This window comes from Vipera berus (genome assembly GCF_964194415.1).
Source record: "Vipera berus genome assembly, chromosome: 6".
NCBI classification, from domain to species: Eukaryota; Metazoa; Chordata; class Lepidosauria; order Squamata; family Viperidae; genus Vipera; species Vipera berus.
The window spans coordinates 72,020,362-72,042,771 of NC_138208.1; the positions used below are offsets into that span (position 1 = coordinate 72,020,362).

Consider the following 22,410-nt stretch of genomic DNA (forward strand, 5'->3'; position numbering starts at 1 on the left):
ATTTTCAGAAGTTCTAAGTCCTAAATGGTGAACCTCAGCTTTGGTTTTCAAGCAGTAAAATTACTACTTGAAAGCATAACATTAGAAATGTATGGGATCAATTCTCATACTAAGGAATTTTGGAGCATAATTCCCAAAGACTGGAGAACAGCTTTAATTCATTTGATTGCTTCTCTAAATACTTAGCTACTTAGAAGTTTGATGTAAACCACTCTGTAACTTTATTACTCTCCCTTCTAAATATAATGTAATATTTTAAACCATTTTAAAATCCAGGTTAAGTTATTAAGGAGTTGTAAAAAAAACCCCCACCCTTTATTGTAAAATATAGCACTATATCTACCCTTCCAAAAACAGATCAAAATTTAACATGCACATGATATAAAATGAGACATATTAAAACTATAATAATAGACTAAAACAATTGAGAATTAAATACAACAGATACAAATCCAATTAAAATTATACTGCATATCTGAAATTCAATCTCACTAAACTTTGTGGATGCTACATTTGAATAGACACACCTACAGGACTGTAGTACAGTCAAGTACTGCTAAGTTATTCTGGCTTCATGGAAAGAGTTAAACACGTGTTCAATTCTCCCACTGAAATGAACTAGAGGTAAAAAGTGCTTCTACTAGACTGTGCTAAATTGAAATTTGAATTTTGAATAATTGCCTTTACATTTAATATTCCTTTTGCAGTCCCCTTCTATTTCGTGCTATTATGCTTAATTTTCTCATTCCTAAAATGACACTGTTTCTATACCCACCCCCTTTAATTATGTGTACTCCTGGTAATTATGTGCACTCCTGGTAATTCCTGTTTCAGATCCTGTCATGTCATATTTTTAGTGTAGCCTGTCCTTCCCACTGAAAAAAGAACTACTTCAATCTCTCTTAACTCCTCTCCCTTGTTCCTAGTCTCCATGGTCTCCTTGGTAACAAGCCTAAGTATGTGCAAGAAATTATTAGAAAGCGGGACAGGATTACCACTGGGCCTGATGTCATTGCTGCTTATCAAAACCACTTCCCATTTAATACAAGTCCAACACAGATATCACTAGTGTGATACCCTCAACATACCGGTATATTATATTACAATCCCTTCTTCCCACAAGCTGGCTCTCCATTGTTCTGTTCAAGGTTATCCATGGTTAGGTTCTACTCTCTAAAAAAATCCCACATGTTGGAGTTTGGGGTTAGTGAGCCATACTGGATTGCAGAACTCTTAAAGATTCACAAATGCATCAACAACATCCATATTTATTCTATTATGTATAATAGTCCTAGGAATGGAATATATTTAATTTTTAATTGCTAGGCAGAGAGGTTTTAATCTCATTATCATCCAGCTCTCTGGCAAACTATTGGAAGTATGATGATGATAAAGAAGACTTTCTCAACCTCTTTTTCCCCCCTTAGCATAACTGGAGCAAAACTGACAAGAACTTTATAGTTTGGCCCTTTGAGCATGAAGAGTAGGATCACATACATCCATTCTGCATGTTGCACAACACTATTGTTGATAACAAGTAAATGAATAAAGAAAAAATGAGAAAAGCCTACATATACTATACAAAATTGAAGTTGTTATTTAAAATATTTTTTCCAAAGCTACCACCAATAATGTATTCCAGCCCTTTATTTGCATTTCTAATCCAGTACAATATTTGGGATTTTTTTTCTAGACAATACTTTCCTTATTTGGCAATATTAGAAAGAGAAATATTGACAGCTGTTCAGGTCTTACCACAGTCCTCTGTTTGTTGGGTAGGAAAACTCTAACAGTAGGCTTCTGAGGAGATTTAGGGTTACTCCGTGATAAATCTAAAGGATTCTGATACACAGAAAGAGATGAAGGTGCTACAGAAAGACTAGAAGAAGAAGATGAAGTAACTGTTTCTGTTGAGGCAGAACTAGAGACCGAGAAATCAGTTCCATTTCCCATTGATTCCAACAACTGTTGCTCTCTCTGTTGTAATGCATCTAACTTGCTGGTGTATTCCTCGTATGCCTATAAGAAAAAAAATTGAATTATTAAATAGTTCTCTAACCTAATTTGCAAATCTACTTCTAAATATAGTACTAACCTTTCCCAATGTGGCATCTCCATATGTGCTACAATATAATTCTTATTATCTCCTGAGACCTACTGACCACTTCTGCTGAAGTGATGACAGCAAAGTTGCTTTACACATCAGATTGAAGAAGACAGTACTATGCAATCCACACATGCAGCACCAATATTTAATGGGAAATTCAGCCAATTACCCAGATATACATTTTATCCAGTGCAAAATTATGTATTACAATAGTATACAGATTTATTTTGCATGAGACAACACAAAACTAATTTAAGGTGGATGAAGATAATTCGAGGACAATAAAAGTTGGTCAGTCCTTCCCAAGCTCTTATTTTTTCCTTGTAAATTTTGTCTCCAGCCAAGTCCTATCCCTCTTCCTCCAAGCAGGCTTTGAGGCTGAAAATAGGTCCAGCTGGAGAAAAGTGTTGGTGAAGGAACCACTGGAAAGAATCAGTTATATGGGAAGGGTGAAGCACTTCTTCTAATCTGAAAATTGCATTACTATTATACACTACAGATATCTGCTGAGGATTAATTTATTTTATTTATAATGCTATTCTGCCCCAAGTGATCTATATGTACTAGAAAACTGGCCTAGAAGTAAGAGTAGGCACTGTATTGCTTCCTTCTTCTTTTTTTTTTTTGTCTTTTGAAAAATCATTGGCGGAAGCTTCTCTGTTTGAAGCCTCATAACCACATGCAACTTTCTTTAACTGGCAATTGCAAAAAGCGTATTATGGTTTGGAAACTTGGAAAGCTAGGTGCATGGAGGGTAGGAGTTGAATGTATGAGCTTAAATAACTCATAATGGCAATAAAAGGTAAAGGTAAAGATTCCCCCGCACATGCGTGCTAGTCGTTTCCAATACTGGTAATTTATATTTAATATAAATGTATTTAACACCCATTCTTTCTTAGTTTTATTTTTTTTGTTTAATTTCTTAAATGTTTGTTCAATTTCTTAATTAATTTTCAATGCATTCAACTTACTTTTATGTTTTTCCTATTATACTCTTTTTTCTATATTTTAAAATGATCAGAAGCCTATTCTTACGTACAACTATTTCCATTTCTTCAGTAAAACTTTTTTTACTATAGACCAGTGCTTTTTTTGTAAAAGAAAAAGGTGCCAGAACTCACACACATCATACAACCCGCCTTGCCTACCCTACAAGGTTCCATCCAAAAAAGGTGCCGGAACTCCGTTCTGAGCGATCTATGAGAAAAAAAGCCCTGCTATATAACTTGTGCGGCAGGCTGAGGCAAAGAGGCAGTCCTGGAACCAGCGAAATCTGGGGGCTGGACAGGGGACAGACTGTATCTGCCCTCAGTGTGGAAGGGACTGCCACTCTCAAATTGGCCTTTTTAGCCACACCAGATGCTGCTTTAGGACCTCTTTCCAGAGCATGATACCATAGTCTCTCGAGACTGAAGGATGTCAATGATGATGATATATAACCCACTATTACTCTAGAAGTATTTGCATATCAGAATTAATTCATGAATGTACTTATTTGTACTAAAAATGTACTTATTTGTACTAAAAAGGTACTCATTTGTACTAAAAAGTTCTTGTTTTCCACCATTTATGTATAACTCAATTTTCTCTTCCAAACACGATTACCTTGTTTTAGGGCAGTGGTGGCAAACCTTTTAGAGACCGAGTGCCCAAACTGCAACCCAAAACCCACTTATTTATCACTGGGTGCCAGGTGGGCGTGGCCCACTGGGTGGGTGTGGCTGTGGTGGTCATGGAAGATCGGGTGGGTGTGGCCAAGGTGGGTGTGGTCACCTCAATGTTGCTTGTGGGGAGGGAGACCTGTGGGGGGTGGGCAGGGTTGGGGGAGCTCCAGTCTCTGGCAGGTGGGGCGGTAGGCAGGAGACTCATCCTGTGGGGTGAGGCGAGGCAGGATGGGGGTGCCATTGCCATGGGGCAAGGCAAGGGCTGGGGCAGGTGCTGCCTGACACCATCGGCTCCCACACACAGAGGCTAGCGAGTGCATGGGGGCCAACGGTGTCCATCAGTAGCCACAGCCTGCTGGCCCCTCAACAGGCGCAATCTGTGGCTCCGCAGCCCATTGCCAGCAGTTCAAAGAAGCTGCCTGCAAGATGGATGGTCGGCTAACAGCTGAGGAGGTAATGCAGTGGGTCGTGCCTGGGAAAAGGAGAGCATGCGAGGCCAGGAGGGACGGGATGGGGGGGAGAGAAACCAGCCGTGCCGGGATGTATTCAGCCACATGGGACCTCGGCAAATTAGCAGGCGGCTGGTTGAAGAGGGACAGTTGCCACCTCCGGGGCATGGCATGGGTGCCCACAGAGAGGGCTCTGAGTGCCGCCTCTGGCACCCGTGCCATAGGTTCGCCACCACTGTTTTAGGATATCATATTGGTTCATATTCTTTGCCACATTATATAACATTCATGATATATCATTTGGGCTTTCAGCCTACACCTCAGCATTGTTTGCATGCAAATGTACATACACATTTATATTCCCAACCAACCCATTGTAAGGTCACTGCAAGCTTTACAAATCCTTGTCTTAGTTCCTACTCAGTGCTGATGCATTCAACTAACCATCATTAAGCATCCATTTACATTCTTTACTTGCTCCTAACCTATTTATTCCAAATCAACTATTTATTCCAAATTTTATACACAAATGTCCATAATCCAACCTATTCATTTTATCACATGCTTTGCCTAACTTTTCTTTTTTTACACGCATGCATTTCTTAATAACCTATGCAGGCCAAACACCGAATTTGTTCATCTTCTGCCTAATATAAATCTCTACCAAATAGAGTTTATTGTCACTTTTTATACACATGTAATGAGATGCTACCAAACACCCTTCGCAAATTAATCTCTCTGTAGTTTTTGCCTTAATCCCTTTTTCTACAGGGGAAGAATAACAATATTTTTTCAATTGTCAGACAGGGAAATAATTTTAACAGAAACATTAAACAAATCATTCACTCATTTTGTAAACAAACACTTCTATAATTTGACATTTTTCTATGTAATCTATAGTCTTTAACATTTTTTAACATACAACATCGGCATCAATATTTTTCCTGGGCATTAATATTTGCACCATTCACTTTAATTCCATTCTTCAACATATCACTATTAGTCCCTCAAACCCAGAAACTACCAAAAGCTTCTTCTCTGCTCTTCCTGCTAGAATGAAGAGACAGCTATGTGGGCTGTCACCAACTGTCAGACACCAGTAGGAACATAAACAATTAAGAGATATGTAGCGATTTTATGGCAGTCTTTCCTAGACACTGAAAGTTGATCTCTTCTGCAAAGTCCCTGATTTATGCAAACAAATATTTGGGGGATACATACAAAGTGCACTTCTTCATAAAATATATATATATATATATATTGGATTAAAGTCAAACGATCACCCCAGCTGAACAGATAAATGACTGATGATTTTCATTCTCTATTGCCTGAAACATTGTGAATGAGCTGCCAACTCATATACTGTTTTCCCAATAAATATTCCTAGATGTCTGTAAAAACAACCAACATATAAGAATACACCAAGCAGAAGAGTAAAATACTCTTCTGTAAAGTAAAATACTCCAAACCAGAGTAAAATACTCCAAACCAGGCTCCATATTCACCCTATTCTCAAGGCCTGGGGAGAATAACCAGGTTTTTAATAATTTCTTCAACAACATTGGAGGAGGAATCACATTAATTTTGGAGGTAAGATCATTCCAGAGGGCAGGAATTGCAACACAGCAGGCATGCTTTCCGGGTCCTGCAAAATGATAATTCTTTAATTGATGGGACCAATTATCCACCCTGTTTGACCTTACCTGACAGGCAGAGAAAACTGCAGATAGACGGTCCTTCAGGTAGCAGGATCCTATGCCACGAAGGGCGTTAAAGGTGATAAATTTGAATTACATCCAAGGAGCATACTGCTAACCACTGTAGCTCATGAAACAGTGGGGTGTCCTCAACACTTCATACACTGCCACATTTTGGCACAGCTGTAGCTTCCAAATGATCTTCAAGGGCAGCCCTAGGTAGAATGCATGGCAGTAATCCAATGGTGACTAGGGCAACATGTATATTAGCTGTACTTGTGCAAAGACCCTCTTGGCCAGAGCTGCCATCTGCTCTATAAGTAGGAATTGAGAATCCAAGAGAATCCCCAGACTGCACATGTCTCAAATGTGGAAATGTACCCTGTAATGGTATGTTGGAATGACTTCGGAAGACAAGGCAACAATTCAGATACAAGGCAGTTTAGCCTACATCAGAAATGTGGGTGGGGCAAGAGCCTCAAAAGGGACCTTCCCAAGTGATGGCACAGTGGTTAGAATGCAGTATCGCAGACTAATTCTGCTGACTGCCAGCAGTTCGGCAGTTCGATCCTCACCGGCTCAAGGTTGACTCAGCCTTCCATCCTTCTGAGGTTGGTAAAATGAGGACCCAGAGTGTTTGGGGCAATATGCTGACTCTGTAAACCACTTAGAGAGGGCTGTAAAGCACTATGAAACAGTATATAAGTCTAAGTGCGATTGCTATTTGGGGCTATAAAGGAGACAGGGGAAGGAAGTAATTTTCAGACTTGCAAGTTTCTATTAATGTGATCTTACAATAAAGCAGAACTAGCTCATTTGGTCATGTTTCTGTCTGGTCTATCTCATAAGGCTAATACCCCATTGAGAATCAACAATGGAGTACCTCTGGGTTCAAGGGCTCAAATAGACACAGCCACTTAGTCTGATTGTGCTTTATCTCCTTTCCTACTTAGACCTAGCTGCAATGTTTCTGAAAGTCTTTGTTCTCAGGACCCCAGTTCACTTTTAAAAATTATTGTGGACCCTACAGAGCTCTAATCTGCATGGGTTACATTTATCAATATTTACAGTACCATATTAAAAATTCAAACTGATATCTGTAGAATATGGACCGATACCAAGCCGTGGCATGCCAGCAACCGGTCTGCACAAACAAGGAAAGCCCTATCCATGGGATGCAGGCAGTACATAAAACCACGCCCCCTCCAGTCCACAGAAAAACCTCTCTCCACATAACTGGTCCCTGGTGCCCAAAAGGTTGGGGATCTCTGGCTTAGTTGAAAACTGAAAACTCCTGTCCATTTCCTTGAGAGTCACAGAATAAAACTTGCTCTACATAACTATGAAAGGCCTTGTTTTGGGCACTGTCCAGTCAGAATCCAACTCTGAGTGAATCCGAGCTATTTTATCTGCCAAATAGCAAAAATATTCCTCACAATAACCCTGCATATGGTCTGCAATCTGTCCCTGCTCAGCAGGGATTTGTTCTCCCTGAACTAGGTTGCTGTGCAGCTACCAGCAATAAGGGCAAAGAAAAAATAATTTTGCTATCCTTATTGCCACAGTGTAAACCCTAATATAAGTTCTTAGTCATGCTCAATTGGATTCACTCTTCACCTTCCTCCACTGGTAACTCCAGGCATCTCTTCTTTCTCCTTTGCAGAAACTATGACTTTTGCTGAAAGGCAATGTCCACATCAGCAACTTATCTTCAAAACCAGAGACAAAATCAGAGTCTGAAATACATTCTATCATGGTTTGCCAATTCAAATGATAGAATTATCAAGCACTAAATAGAGCATGTGGGAATCACGTTAATTGGAGGAAAGAAAGCATATGTTAGATCTTTAAACCATGATTTGGAGGACTGTCAGAAGCTCATCTAGCATTAATGTCATGGCCTTCATCAATATTTTGAGAGAAACCACCTTAACAGGTCTACTGCTCTCACAAATGTCCAGGATGCTCAAAATCTGCAGCCTGACCATGAAAGTGCTCTGGCCATGGCAAAGGACAAAATTAATGTCCCCCATATTCCAATCAAGTTTCATCTGCCCTGGAGCAAAAATTAAAGAGTGTATCTACCTTTGTGAGTCTACCTTTGTTAAGATTACCAGGACAAGCCCATGGTTGCCATTTTCAAGCGAATCCAAGCTCCGTATCTAAAGTATGGAAGCTGAAGTCCCCCTAAAACATCAAATGACCTTAGCATCAGTTTAGGAAGGAAGTCTAAAAGTTTTGAAGGGCAATTGCTAGATAGCAGAGTGGTCAGACCATGTGCAGAAGCCTAAGAGCTGGCTTAATGTCATGTACAGACACTCACATCCAGTTATTGCCAGAATTGTGCTCTTGCTCACTGCTAAGGTCTTCTGAATGCTCACAGCAATACTTCTCCAGATCTTAGCATTGTGGCTGCTACAGGACCTGAAACCCAGGAAGGCACATCTATGACAGGGCATATCTCCATTGCTACGAAGCCAGATCTCAATAATACAAGATCTAAAAACATATCCAACATTAGATTATGAGTGGATGCATTTTATCTTGCATTTCAGCAGCAGCCTGAAACCCTGGTGCTCTCCTAGTTCTCTCAGCCATACTTTCCTCTATAAAACATTGAATCAATATGGTTCTCCATTCTCCTGCCTCCTACACTTGTATCTCTCTGCATTTGTATGCTCATCATTTTAATTGTCAGAACACAGTACGTGGACCAATTTTGCTACTCTATTGAACCCATCAAACCCAACAATTCTTTGAGTTCCCAGTCATACAATACATATTTATTACCTGTCTTCAATTTCAACTATTGCAATTTCAATTTAATTATTCACCGTGCATCTCACTTGGAGATTCCTTCCCCTACTGTCCCAGTCCAGGAATCAATTCTCACACAGAGTTTTTACATTGTATCCAGTTTGCTTTTGCTTCCAAACAGAACCTTAGGCCAAAAGTTTTGATGTTCTGTTTATACCTTCCATGTAAATCCTACAGATCAGCTTTGAGATAACTTTGCTGGCACAAAGTTCTTGAGTTAGCACATCTCCATGTTCTCACATGCGTCCCAGGTCACCCATATCTGCCATGTCACTCACCTTTGTTTTTCTACCTAGTTTCTACCTCTGTTACTGCTTTTCACAAGACCCTCCAATTCCTGCCTCCATTCTCCAGCAGATAAGATAAAGCGGCAGCTATTCAGCCACAGATGACAGCTGCGGCTTTATCTTATAGTTCCCAAAAGATACTAGCCAAAGGCAATTGTTATTTCTACTTCTGTTCTCTTGTCAACCTTTGCTGCTATGGAAGGACAACTCCATGTCAACACCAAGTCACATCACTTATCAGCTCCTTTTTTTCTTAACCATTTTTAATTTTTGTTATTATCCTATTCCACCTATCGGTTTTATGCCATTTAACGTTCTCTTAACTCTTCTGATTCTTACTGCCTTCATCCTATGTCCTATTTTTCCTTCATTATTCATTCTACGCATTACTTCAACATCAAAACCTCTTGACAGGACAGCTGGGTGCCATTTTACAAGAAGAATAAGCAAGGGAAGTGGCCCAAAACCTGTAAATGCTCAGAACTCACGAGACAGTAGGAAAGAATTGGCCCTGTGATAGTTGATCCTGCAGATTTAGACTAGCCCAAACCTGATTCATATTCAAACCTTTTTTTATATCCTTTGGTGTGTGGAAGTCTCTTGCTAAAGCTTAGACTGTTGTTAGACTTTGTCTGCTTTATCACTCATGCACAGCCACCTGCTTTAACAACATAAACCTATAGGTACTTTGACATTTTTAATAAGCAGAAAACTTATATAATAACAACAATAATAATGATTTCTAACTGAATACTTACCTCCAAATAGATTGAGGGTGGATTGTGTTCTCCTCCAAACTTGTCTAGTAGAGCTTCTATGTGTTCTTGGGTTAACTTAATCATCTGTTTGATATTCCACACCTAGAAAAAACAGGAAATATTTCAATATACTTAGTAAAATATATTAAATTTTTTTAAACTTAGTATCTCAAATACATGCTAATGACCAATTCACTTACTAATGTTGTCAGCTATGATGTGTGTGCATTTATGTAGTCACTACATATGTAATGCAACCTAAAACAACTGCTCAATAATTTTCTATCTCTTAAACTTCACTTAACTAGCACTTATGTAGCATGGTGCTGGACAAGATACCTGCGAGTCCCTTGGACTGCAAGGCGATCAAACCGGTCAGTCCTAGAGGAGATGAACCATGACTGCTCTTTAGAAGGCCAGATACTGAACCTGAAACTCAAATACTTTGACCACCTAATGAGAAGGAAGGACTCACTGGAGAAGAGCCTGATGCTGGGAAAGGTTGAGGGCAAGAGAAGAAAGGGACAACAGAGAATGAGGTGGCTGGATGGAGTCACTGAAGCAGTAGGCATGAGCTTAAATGGACTCCAGAAGATGGTAGAGGACAGGAAGGCCTGAAGGAACGTTGTCCATGGGGTCGCGATGGGTTGGACACTTCGCAACTAACAACATACAGCACACAATACAACCAGGAATATATTTAGTGGCTGGGAGTAAGACCTGATGCCTACTCAATAAAAGGGCATAGTGCAAATGTGTTGCACAGATGATCAAGAGCATGGGTAACTATTGGAAGGTTGTAGGCTGCCGTGAGAAGTAAAAAAAAAATGTCAGAAAGCAGCTATGGCCAATGATTTCCCTGCTGTTGCCAAGCAAACTATACAGATAGCCATCGACCTACAACCACAATTGTGCCCAAAATTTCCATAACTAAGCAAGACAGTTGTTAAATGAGTTTTGCCCCATTATATAACCTTTCTTGCCAGGGCTGTTAAGTGAACCACTGCAGTTATTAAGTTAATGACATGGTTGTGAAGTAAATCTGGCTTCCCGTTGGCATTGAAGGTCGTAAAAGGTGATCACATGAGTCCAGGACACAGGCATCCAGATTTTGATATGTGTTCATGGGGATGCTGCAATGGTCTTAAGTGTGAAAAATAGTCATAAATCACTGTTTTCAGTGCCCTTGTAACTTTCAAAGGTCACTAAATGAATGGTTGTAAATTGAGGACTACCTATATAGATATGTCCATGGAAATCACTGAGACTAGATCTGAGAGTCCAAAGCATGAATAAATTTGTAACTGTGTTGCAAGAAATTTCTGTAAGAAACAACGTAAGCTATCTTATGTCTGCTTCTATTCTTTTGTCAGCATTGATATGATTATTACTTTGGTACTGTAAAGGGAGCTATTTATAAAATACATATAAAAGCAGTAACAATGAGCCAAAAACAACACCTAAGAATTTAAGTACTTGCTTCTGAAAAAAAAAGACAATACACTGAATGTTCATGCAATCACTAGAGACTTAACCATCTGTCAAAATTTGGAGAACAGAACTCTAGAACTATTTTTCTATTGGAATTTTTTTTAAAATCCCATTTATATCCCGCCATTCTCCGAAGACTCAGGGCGGCTTACAATCTAAAGCACAAATCAATGTGCTTAGCAACATCTTATCCTTCAGTTCTGATGAGCACTAAAGATGGTTAATAATTATTTTAAAAGAGAACATAGTTTTAAAACTGCAGTTGAAAATTAATGAAAAAAACCATACTGGAATCAATTATTTTACCAATTAAAAAGCCTGGGGAAAGATAAGAATCTTTCCAATTTTAAGAGGTCCTTGGTGCTTGGTTGCTTTCTTGCAGATATTTCTATTATTATTATTATTATTATTATTATTATTATTATTAGTAGTAGTAGTAGTAGTAGTAGTAGTAGTAGTACTAGTACTAGTACTAGTACTGATGGTGTTACCTAGTTTGGGTAATGAAATACCTGCAAGAAAATAATCAATATCAGAGAACACCCAGGACCTCTCATTTCAACCCTGAGTTACAAATATTCTCGTTTATTGGTACTTTCCAATTTTTCAAAGCTCTGAGAGTGGCCTTCAAACATAACTCCTGACAGAGTGCCTTCTCTAGTCTGAGTGTAATTCCTGCATCTTCCTATCAGGAAGACTGGTCACTGATAAGCAGCACATATAATTCTGTGCAGAAATTATTTCGTTCATCTACCTTGGACTGGTTAGCAACATTAACTTATATTAACTTGACTACTGAATATTCTACAACCATTCAACTTTTATATACTATTCATGACAACCTCACAGTTGCCACTGCTATCACTTCTGATTCTGGCGTCAGCTGAGAATTAAAAAGTACTTCCACACTAAGAATTTGCTTTTTCAGGAAAAGTATAAGCCATCCTTGATCCTCGAGTTCAGTTTTCTATTTGTCAACCTCCATCTTATTCAGATTTAATTTAATTTTGTCCTCTCTTCTCCAACGAATTATTGAGCTAAGGCAAATTTCAAGGGGACAAATAGCTTCCTTGGAACTGAATGGAAAACCCAATAGAGCTGCTGTCATCAACATATTGATGGCATTATGTATCAAACTACTCAAACAGCTTCATGTAAATGTTAAAAAGCCTCCTTTGGGAGGCCGTACCTTAAAGTTCTAAGTGTCAATTAATAGTCCCCTATTCTGGGGACATGTCCCAATAAAAAGGACCAGAATAGTAGTTTAAAAAAGCCTACAGAATTTGGAGAAGACAGACCTGGGAGAGTAACCAGATCTTTGTGGTATATGAAAATTCAATGCTTTTACTATGGTTGAAATTCTGTATAACAAATGTTTTATCAGCAACTTTTCAGGTAAGGAGGGGCCACATTATTATTATGTTGACTTTTCTTAGATGGCATCTGAAAGGAAAAAAGTTGAGCCACAAAAATACTTAAACACATTTTAAGGAGATTCATATTTATTCTTTCTTGGAAATCCACTGTGAATAATATTTGCTCTTCCTTTCAAATCAAATTTAAGAGCTAGGTTGGGCTTCCGGTGGCGGCACGGCACCGGAGACAGCCCTTTCGGGCTGCCCGCGGCTCAGCTGTGCTATTTCCACCCGAAACAGCGCCGATCAGCTGTTCGGGTGGATTTGAAGCCCCCTCCTCGGGAGAAGAGGAGGGGGTGAGCCCCCAGGTAGGGGTTGAGTTCTCCGGGGCCGCCTGAGCTTAAAGCTTGGGCGGCTGAAGGATCGAACTCCCCCGTAGCCTGGGCTGCTCCCAGCTGGTCAGCGTCTCTGCTCCGTGATTTCTGGAGCAGAGCCAGGCGTTTGCGACCACCCCTGCCAGAAGGAAAGACCATGGAATAGAAGGAGCAGGCAGAGCGGTACAGGAGGAAAAGGTGAAGAGGATTTTCATTGCTGCTTTCGAGCTTAATGGATTTTATGAATTTAAAAGTGAAAGTGCGTAGTAAGTGAAAGTAAAGATGGCGGCTAAACCTCCTCCAAAAGCTCTTTGGAGTGCTGGAACTTCTCCGGTGCAACAGTCATCATTGCAAGCGTTGCTTCTTCCTGATGTATTGACACCGAAGGATTTACAAGATGCTCTTGGAAAATATGCCCAGGTAATTCTGGAAGCAATGGGTGATAAATTTGCAAAGATGGAGGAGAAGTTGGAGAAATTGGAGGAGAGAATAGAAGAGAGGATGGAAGAGAAGTTCAGAGTGATGAAGGTAGACATTTTGTCTTCAGTGTATAGAGTGGCTGAATGTGTGGAAGATTTGGATGAAAAAGTGGAAGATTTGATTCAAAAAAATGCCATATTAGAAGCAAAAGTACTGGAAAATGAAGATTTAAGAGAGAAAATGGACAAAGAATTGAGTCTTGCTCAATATTACCAGATGCAGTACGCTGTTAGAATCAGAGGTTTAAAAGAGAATATTAAGGAAGATCTAAAGCAGCTGATTTCTGAGGCTTTGGAAGTAGTATTGAGTCAGCCAGCATCTGAAATAAAGGGAGGCATGGATAAAGTGTTTCGTGTGAATTCATGGATTGCCAGACAGAGAAAGCTACCTAGAGATGTGGTGGTTTATTTTGCAAAGAGGGAAATTAGAGATGAAGTTATTCAAGCTGCTTATGGTACTAAAGTCGTGATTGCTGATCAAGAAGTTTTGGTTCTAAAAGAAATTCCTCCAAAGATTTTAAGGAGAAGGAAGGATTTTACATTTTTAGTGCAAGAGCTCAAGCAACGAGATATAAGGTTCAGATGGGAGATTCCAGTTGGGTTGATGGTGATGCATGAAGGTAAAAGGTACCGTTTGGCTACTGTGATGCAGGCGCGTGATTTTTACAATAACGTTTTAAAAGCAACCCCACTATCACTTCTGGAAGCTGCAAAGGGATCTGGAGAAGGAGAACACCAAGAGGCTGAAGATGGACAGACAGAGGAGAATGGTGCTGGAGGAGATCAAGCTACAACTTCTTTGGATGATTCTAGAGAGCAGAGGGAGATGCGTGCTGCTTTAAAACGATCAAAAAAAAATAAAAGAATAAGATCAGCAGAAGTCTATGGAATTTCCAAAATGTACTTACAGCCAAGTAGTGGGAGGAGCACGGCCTAAAAAAGATAGTCCTATTTAAGCTGCTCCAAGAGCTTTGGGATGATATGCATGGCAACTAAATTTTTAATTTGGAACGTTAATGGACTAAATTCATCACAGAAGAGGAAGAAAGTTTTTTTTAATATTTAAAACAATTCAAGATAGATGTTATAAGTTTGCAAGAAACGTATATTAGGGTTGTGGACCAAAAGTATTTATCGAACTCAAGGTTGGGCACGCAATTTGTTGCTTCTGCAATGAATAAGAAAAATGGAGTGGTTGTTTATCTTAAAAGTGCTTTAACAGTGGACTTAATTGAAGCAGATAAGCATGGAAGATACGTTATGATAGACTTGCTACTAGTAGGTAAAAAGATGCTTTTAGTTGGATTTTATGCTCCTAATTAACAACAAGTTGACTTTTTTAGTTTATTTCAAACAAAGTTTACCCAGTTGGATTATAAAATTTTTATTTTTATGGGGGATTGGAATGGTGTTTTGGATGTACAGATGGGCCCAAGTCATGTTAGACTGTCTAAATCCTTTTTTGAAATGAAGGATGACTTGGAACTGCGAGATATTTGGCGTGAAAGACATTCGCATGAAAAGGATTATACTTTTTTTTTTCTGACAGACATCAATTTTTTTTCAGGATCGATTTTATTTTGTTGACAAATGACTTTTTTTTAAGGATTAAGAAGGTGAAGATATGTGTAAGAACTATTTCTGATCATAGCCCAGTTTGGCTAGAGATTTATAAGGACAATAGAGATAGGCGCTCGTGGCGCGTAGATGAGAATTTGTTTAGAAACCAGAGAAATGTGGAAGAATGTAAACAGCGGATGAAGGGTTTTGTTTTTTTTGAAATTAATATGAATAAGGGCACCTCTATGGATATGGTTTGGGATGCTAGCAAGGCCTATTTGAGAGGGGTGTTGATATATATGAACAATAAACATAGATGTGCTGTGGAAGCTAGGAGGGAAGAATTGGGGAATGAAATAAAGGAAAAAGAAAAGGCTTGGATTTTGAATTTAGAGGTTGTGAAGTCTAAGGAGGCTATTAAACTGTTAAGAGGAATGGATTGAGTATATCCAGAACAAATATGGGATTAAGAAGTTTCAGGTAGTATTTGAATAAGTCTTCCTTTCTTTTTTTTTCTGTTTTTTTATATATATTCTATATTAATAGTGTTTGTAGTTATCCTATGTGAGCTAGAGAGTGATAGATTTTAGAGTCTATGATTGTTAGCATATGGTTGTTTATGATTCTTTTTTTGTTTTTTATACCTTGTACTTAGCTCTGGGAAGTCGGGGGGGGGGGGTGGGGTGGGGAGGGGGGGAGGGGTACGGAGGGAGGGATAGGGGAGGGGTAGGGGGGACTGTCAAAGATAAAATGTATGATAAAACTTTTCAATAAAAAAAAAAATTTAAGAGCTAGGTTATCATACTCCATATCATCACAAGGTTATATTGAAAATGAAGGCTTATTGAAGTATGGCTGTAAGCTAAAGCAAATGTAGGAGAACATGTAGATTTCCAGAATTTGCAGAAGTCCAGCTCCTATTTTTGACAACCAATACGGTTAGAAGCATTATAAATTTGAAATGTTGCACATTGAGGCATTTTAATATAGCGATAAAATATGTAAAACAAAATGCAGGGAGGCTTTCTAATAATAGCTTGAAAATGTAAACGCTCACTTTTTACCTCAGTAACTAGTACTGTTCACTTCTACTGCAAGGACATGCCATGTGATACTCTTACCATGATAACTTAGTAAGTAGTTATTTCAACATTTATATGAAATAAAACTTCAGTATCATTATGAGAAAATGTGGGCATCTAGAAAATGGAACAGCTGTTGCAGGAAGAAAAATACTTGAACCATTAATTATGTGTGGACTACATAACTTCATTTTGATTCACATGTTTTTATTACTCTTTCTATATTCTAGGCAATTAGGGAAGCAAAGAAACTTTTAAAACAGAAATCTGAATAAATGTGTGGCCAGCAATTTTATCAAAACCTCAATAATTATTTTGTTCAGTGCAAATCATTCTGTTAGCAGTCTCAAATATGTTTATAAGCATACATAAATATAATTTTGCTTGAATTTTTCTGCAAACCTCATTTACATTGCAAGGCATTTAGAGAAATCCAGAAATAATACTTTCTAAGAAAGTGAAGGCACAAATATATGTTCAATAATAATTCATAATTTACTCCAGGAATAATATATGAGCATGAAGAGTTATGATAGTTGGAAGCAGAACCCCTTCCCCAAACAAGTGTAATATTTTCAATATTGAATCAGTAGTTGTTATATATTTATACAAGTTACCATTTATAGGAAGTGTATACGAGGCATGATGACAAGGTAATCACAATTTTTTTATTTCAAAGTCTGATACAACAATCAAGAGTTTAATGTATTATTAGTTATTACTATTATTAATGTATTATCTCCTCATTTAAAATGCTTATTTTATTAAATAAACTGAACAAGATAAAGAGTATTTATATTTATACACATTTGGTTCTAATTATTATTCAGAATAAGAACAGTTGCAGGAATTGGGTTAGTCTAGTGTAGTAAAAAGAAGGGCTAGGGGTGAGATAACAGTGTTTCAATATTTGAGGGGCTGCCACAAAGAAGTGGGGGTCAACCTATTTTCCAAAGCAGCAGAAGACAAGACAAGAAACAATGGATGGAAACTAATCAAGGAGAGAAGCAACCTAGAACTAAGGAGAAATTTCCTAACACTGAGAACAATTAATCAGTGGAACCACTTGCCTTCAGAAGTTGTGGATGCTCTATCACTGGAGGCTTTTAAGAAGAGACTGGATAGCCAATTTTCTGGAATGGTATAGGGTGGACTAGAAGACCTCCAAGGTCCCTTCCAACTCTGTTATTCTGCTCTCCAAAAACTTATTTGAATCCTAGACAAGATTCAGTTATTTAGAGAGTAAAATAAAACAAGTCTTGAATTGCTAAAAAACAGCTGTTTACTTTTAATGGCATAATGGACTAGCTCTATCCATTACATAAACAGATACACTGTAACAATAAATTAGTTTTTTCTCAATTATTGCAATAATTTGGGAGGGAAAGGTACTTTCCATCATGTGCATGCCAGGTTTATTATGAAATAATAACTTTATACGTATTCCTTGAATAACCCTACAGCAAAAAGATGAGTTGGCAAGCTATGTAATTTTCAATTACCAACCTAGTTTAGATATTATTCAGGTGGTATCAACTACAAGAAATTCATTCCAAGACATAGGTTACTGAATTTGCTCTTGGCCCTTCAATAACTGCCTGGCTGAGCTCAATCCATTTCCAGCTGTATTCTGTTTAATAAAGGCTTCTCAGACGAGACCATTGTGGATACATAGTTCACAACTAACAAGCTAAACAAAAGCCACCAAGAGAAGCATTCTGGTTTTGCTAACAAATCTGAGCTATATAAGTAAGTGAACTATCAAACACCAGGCAGACAACATTCCACCAGCAGTACATCCAGACAGATTAATCCTTAGTATATAGAATACACATGCAAACAAACGAATCAAGATGTCCTCTTCAAATAATGTATTGTTGTTCACTCTTAATCACCATATTGATTAATCAAGCCAAAAAACAGACATATAACATAACTAAAAAAAGCAAAATCGTCTGGAATCACATGCATTTACTACCCAAATAATCCAACCACAGCTTCAAAACAAAAGATTAGCTGAACTTTCTTGAAAGGTAAAATAATCCTGATATACAGTCATATGGGAAGTATTTATGGATAATTATAAATTGTTTTACCAAAACAAGCCCTAGTCAATAGCCAACTAACATGTGAAATCATACACCTGTTAGTTTAACATAAAAAAAAACAAATAAGCTAGACACATGGAGAAGCCTTGCTTAAGGAAATCAGCACGGAATCTGCAAAACTAAATCTTGCCTCACCAATTTCTAATTTTTTTGAGAATGTGTATGATTTTGCACAGATGCAGACAAACCTGTCAACATTGTGCACTTGGAATTTCAGAGACTCTTTGCAAAAGTTCCTCATCAAAGACTGTTAAGTAAACTTGGCACTTTGGATGTAAGATGATTTGTTCTTTTATGACTTTCTAAATGGATAAAACAAAGCCAAGGGGCAGGAAGAAATAGGCTATTTTTTGAAATGAAGAAATTAAAAAAGAGAATTTTTCAAGAATCTGTGTTGAAGTAAATGCTTTTTAGCTAGTAGATAATTTTGACTGATGAGAAAGGAATGAGTTAGTTTATATATGATATTAAATTATTCAGGAAAATTACAACCAAAATAATCATCAGAAACTCCAGAAAGATATCTTTAGACTGAGAAAATGATCAATTGAACAGCAAATATGATTCAATTTATCTGTGCTGAGTGGTGTACAGAGGGGCAAAAGCCAAATTCAAGTTTCCTGTTCTAAAAAACAGGAAAAAGATCTTGATGTAATGGTGGATATCTCAATGAAGATGCTGATCAATTTGCAGCAGCGGCAAAAAGCAAATTCCATGGAACAGTTCATCAGGAAAGGAATTGAAAACAAAACTATCAATGATATAGTACACATATACAGAATGTGGAATAGTTTAAAAAACACAATGTAACAATGTGGAAAAAATGTAGAAGAGGGCAATGAAAATCATCAAGGAACTCAAACATTTACAAGAAAATCTAGAAAGTCTGGAACTTCAGTTTAAAGAAAAGTTAACTAAGGGCAGACAAGATTTGTTTATTAGATTTGTGTGCCATCCACCTCCTCCAGATACATGGTTGGATTGTATAAAATCATGCATGATATGGAAAACATGGATGGATGGGCAGAAATTTTTTATTCCTCTTTTACAACACTTAGATGCAGGGATTATCCAATGAAACTGAAAGGAAGATATTTTGAACAGAAAAATTACTTTCCATAGTGCATAATTAACCTATATTTACAACCATTCATCAGATGACTTTAAAAATAGTTTGTATAATTCAAGGACAGGCCTACTGAGAGCTATTAGCTTTGAAGATTTAATGGGACCACTGGGCTGGGACAGCACAGATCCAAATATTATTTTGCAGAAGAGAAATACGTCTACTGTTGTTTAATACCTCAGAGGCTAGTAAGCTTCTGTGAGAAAATGCTGGATGAATATTATCTTTAGCCTATTATAGTAGAGATTGTTTTGTTATTAAATTATTATTAAAATATCAAATATACAAAACAACCTGGAGTAATTCGTATGGAACTGTATCATATCTAAAAAGATCTTGTACTGCTTTATTATATCTTTATCTTCAAGTTGCTATTATTCCTATGGAAATGAAATTATAAATACAGTAATTGTGGATATTCATTTCAAAAACCTATTTCAGCTTAATCTCTTTCCAACCATATTCTGCATACAATTTAAAAGCTACGCTGGTTTTCTCCAGAAACACTATACAGCACAATACAAAAATAACTGATGCATATTTGACAAATGAAATTCATACTAAGTAGTTATGCAAAAAGTAAAATGTACCTAAAAATAATTCAGCAAATCACACTTGCATGTATTTATAAAACTATTCACCTTTATTCCTAGCCCAGTATTTTATTTTAGAGCTAGATAGTTAGTAAAAATATTCAGATGAATAAAATAGTCAACTTTTGCATTAAAAGGAGCATTACAGATTTTTGCACTGAATCCAGTTTTGGGTACTAAGAACAATCTGCTGCATTTTTTGTCAACAAGAAACCAAACACCCAGAGACTTGTCCCATTTGTGCTAAGGTCCTGAGTATGCTTGTGTGTAAAAAATTTTGTGCAATCCACTGGTAACTTTTAATGCCTCTGACTTAAAAGGTAGCAGTTCAACCTTTCTTTTAATTCCATAAATTGCTGAAATACAGCCCCTCCCCTGCCTATTTATCTGAGACAGCTATACAAAACACAGACAGGTATCTCTTCTCTCCTTGCACCTTCTGCCCTCTTGGGGTAATGCATTAGGGCCAAAAGAAGTCCTTACGGCACTTGTGAGGAAAAGGGATGAAGAAGTGATAGGATGATGTTATTGACAGAGTTCCTGCAGTTACATCTATTCTTGGCAGACAATTACTACTAAGAATCAAGCAAAGGGAAGAAAAGACTTAAGAGAAGAGAAATCCAGAGTATTCTACTCTATAGAAATAAAACAATTCGGCAGTATTTCCTCTGGCTGGTGATTCTGATGGAAAGTCGCTGAATTAAACTTTTGGGGGGGATTTCACTATTGTATTTTCACCATCAGGTTTTCCAAGGTTACCAGGGGCTGTTTAGTTTAAGCCAGCGTTTCCCAACCTTAGGAACTTGAAGATGCGTGGACTTCAACTCCCAGAATTCCCCAGCCAGCATAGCTGGCTGGGGAATTCTGGGAGTTGAAGTCCACGCATCTTCAAGTTCCTAAGGTTGGGAAACGCTGGTTTAAGCTGTGTCTGTACCAACAGTTCAGTGGGACAGCACTACCGCAGTCTTCCCCAACTTGATCCCCCCCCCCTCCTGTGAAATTGGACGACAGCTTCCACCATCCCTGTCATCCTGCAGAGAGCTAATGGAAACTGCAGTGCAATAAAACGGGAAGGCACTACTAGGTCGAGAAAAGCTGTATTAGCAAGAGACGGTTTTTTCCTTGCGACGGAGGTTCTATAAATCAGGCCAAGGACCCTTTTTCACGCTGGCCAAGTGGGGCAAACTACGATATCGACCCTCTTCAGCCTAAGCATCTCCGGCTGCCTAACCTCTTGCTTCGGGCTTCATCGCCTCGCAAAGCCGTCCGGGGCTTCGGACAACATCCTTCCCTCTCTCTCACTCATGACGCCTCACCGCCGCTCCACAGCTTAAGCCCCTGCAAATAGCCCCAGTGCGCCGCGGTTCAGGCAGCTGGGCTTTCACACCCGGGACTCTCCACAGGCTGAGAGAGAAAGCGGCGCGCTGAGATGCCAAGCCCGGCCTTTCCCTGCCTCACACCCGCCCCCCCTCCCCGCGCACCTCACGGTACGGCAGCCCTCACCTCCTCCGGGATGGCAGAGTCGCCTCCGGCGCTGCCGCTACCCCCGGCGTAGGAGGGCCCGGGCGGAGGCGGCTCGGGTTCCATGTCCCCGTTGAAAAGCGATGCCCCCTCGGCGCTGCCGCTGCTGCTCAGCGCCGCCATCTTGGAACGAAGCGCTGAGGAGAGGAGGGGGCCAAGAGGGGGGACGGGGAGGAGGAGGAGGAGGGGAGGCCCAGCCGTGTCGCTCCTGTCGACCCGGCCGCCTCCAGATGCGACCCGTAGCGGAAGGAAGGAGGGCGGGGTGGAACGAGGGGCAGAAGAAGCTCCCCAAGCCACCCAATCTTCCAGGCAGGGAGGGAGGAGCGCGACGTCACGCCCCCAGCGTGACGTCACCCAGAATCGCCGCGCGCGCGGGTGCGCATGCCCAGCAGAACGTCACCGGGAAACACCCTGACGTCACGACGCGCCCCCTCTTCTCTACGTCATCTAGGGAAACCTTAGATGCGCGGAATGGCTTCGCCACGGCCCCCCCCCCTCTCCCAAAATCGGGTCGCGTTTGTTGGGATAGGTGTCTTTTTTTTCCTCCCGATCGGCTGAATTACACCGATGCGTTTAAAGGCAAGCTGTTGTAGAACTACCAGATCTGGAATGCAGAAATCTGGGCCACCCCTGGAGGGCAGCAAAGAGTTTGAGGCGTTCGTATCTCTTTGCTGCCATCTAGAATCTTCGCAGCCCGGATCTAATCACACCAGATGCTGCTTAGTAAGGAAGCGCTGCTTTAGCCAACATTTAACAAGTAAAGCTAAAAGAATGAGCATTCTCCCAAACGCAAAATAAAAAATAAGCATCGTTCTGAAACATGGCAATCAAATCTCCCACGCTCTGAAATGAGAATAATATTAGTGAAAAACCTGAGTTTTCTTATAAATATTGCCTCAACAGCCTCCTAGCTAGTCTCCATGATCTGAAGAACTGATCTTC

At 39.2% G+C, this 22,410-nt stretch overlaps 1 protein-coding gene across 2 annotated transcripts in view; it reads right to left on the reverse strand.

Moving 5' to 3' along the window:
- BRAF (B-Raf proto-oncogene, serine/threonine kinase) overlaps positions 1-21,710 on the reverse strand; it is a 57,164-nt gene extending 35,454 nt beyond the window's left edge. For both annotated transcript variants that reach the window (XM_081331156.1, XM_081331157.1), the window contains exons 1-3: positions 21,451-21,710; positions 9,780-9,881; positions 1,756-2,019 (exon numbers count right to left, since the gene is read on the reverse strand). In XM_081331156.1, the coding sequence (XP_081187282.1) occupies positions 1,756-2,019; positions 9,780-9,881; positions 21,451-21,591 (507 nt within the window). In that variant the 5' untranslated portion in view covers positions 21,592-21,710. The remainder of the gene's footprint in view (positions 1-1,755; positions 2,020-9,779; positions 9,882-21,450) is intronic.
- Positions 21,711-22,410: the final 700 nt, after the last annotated feature.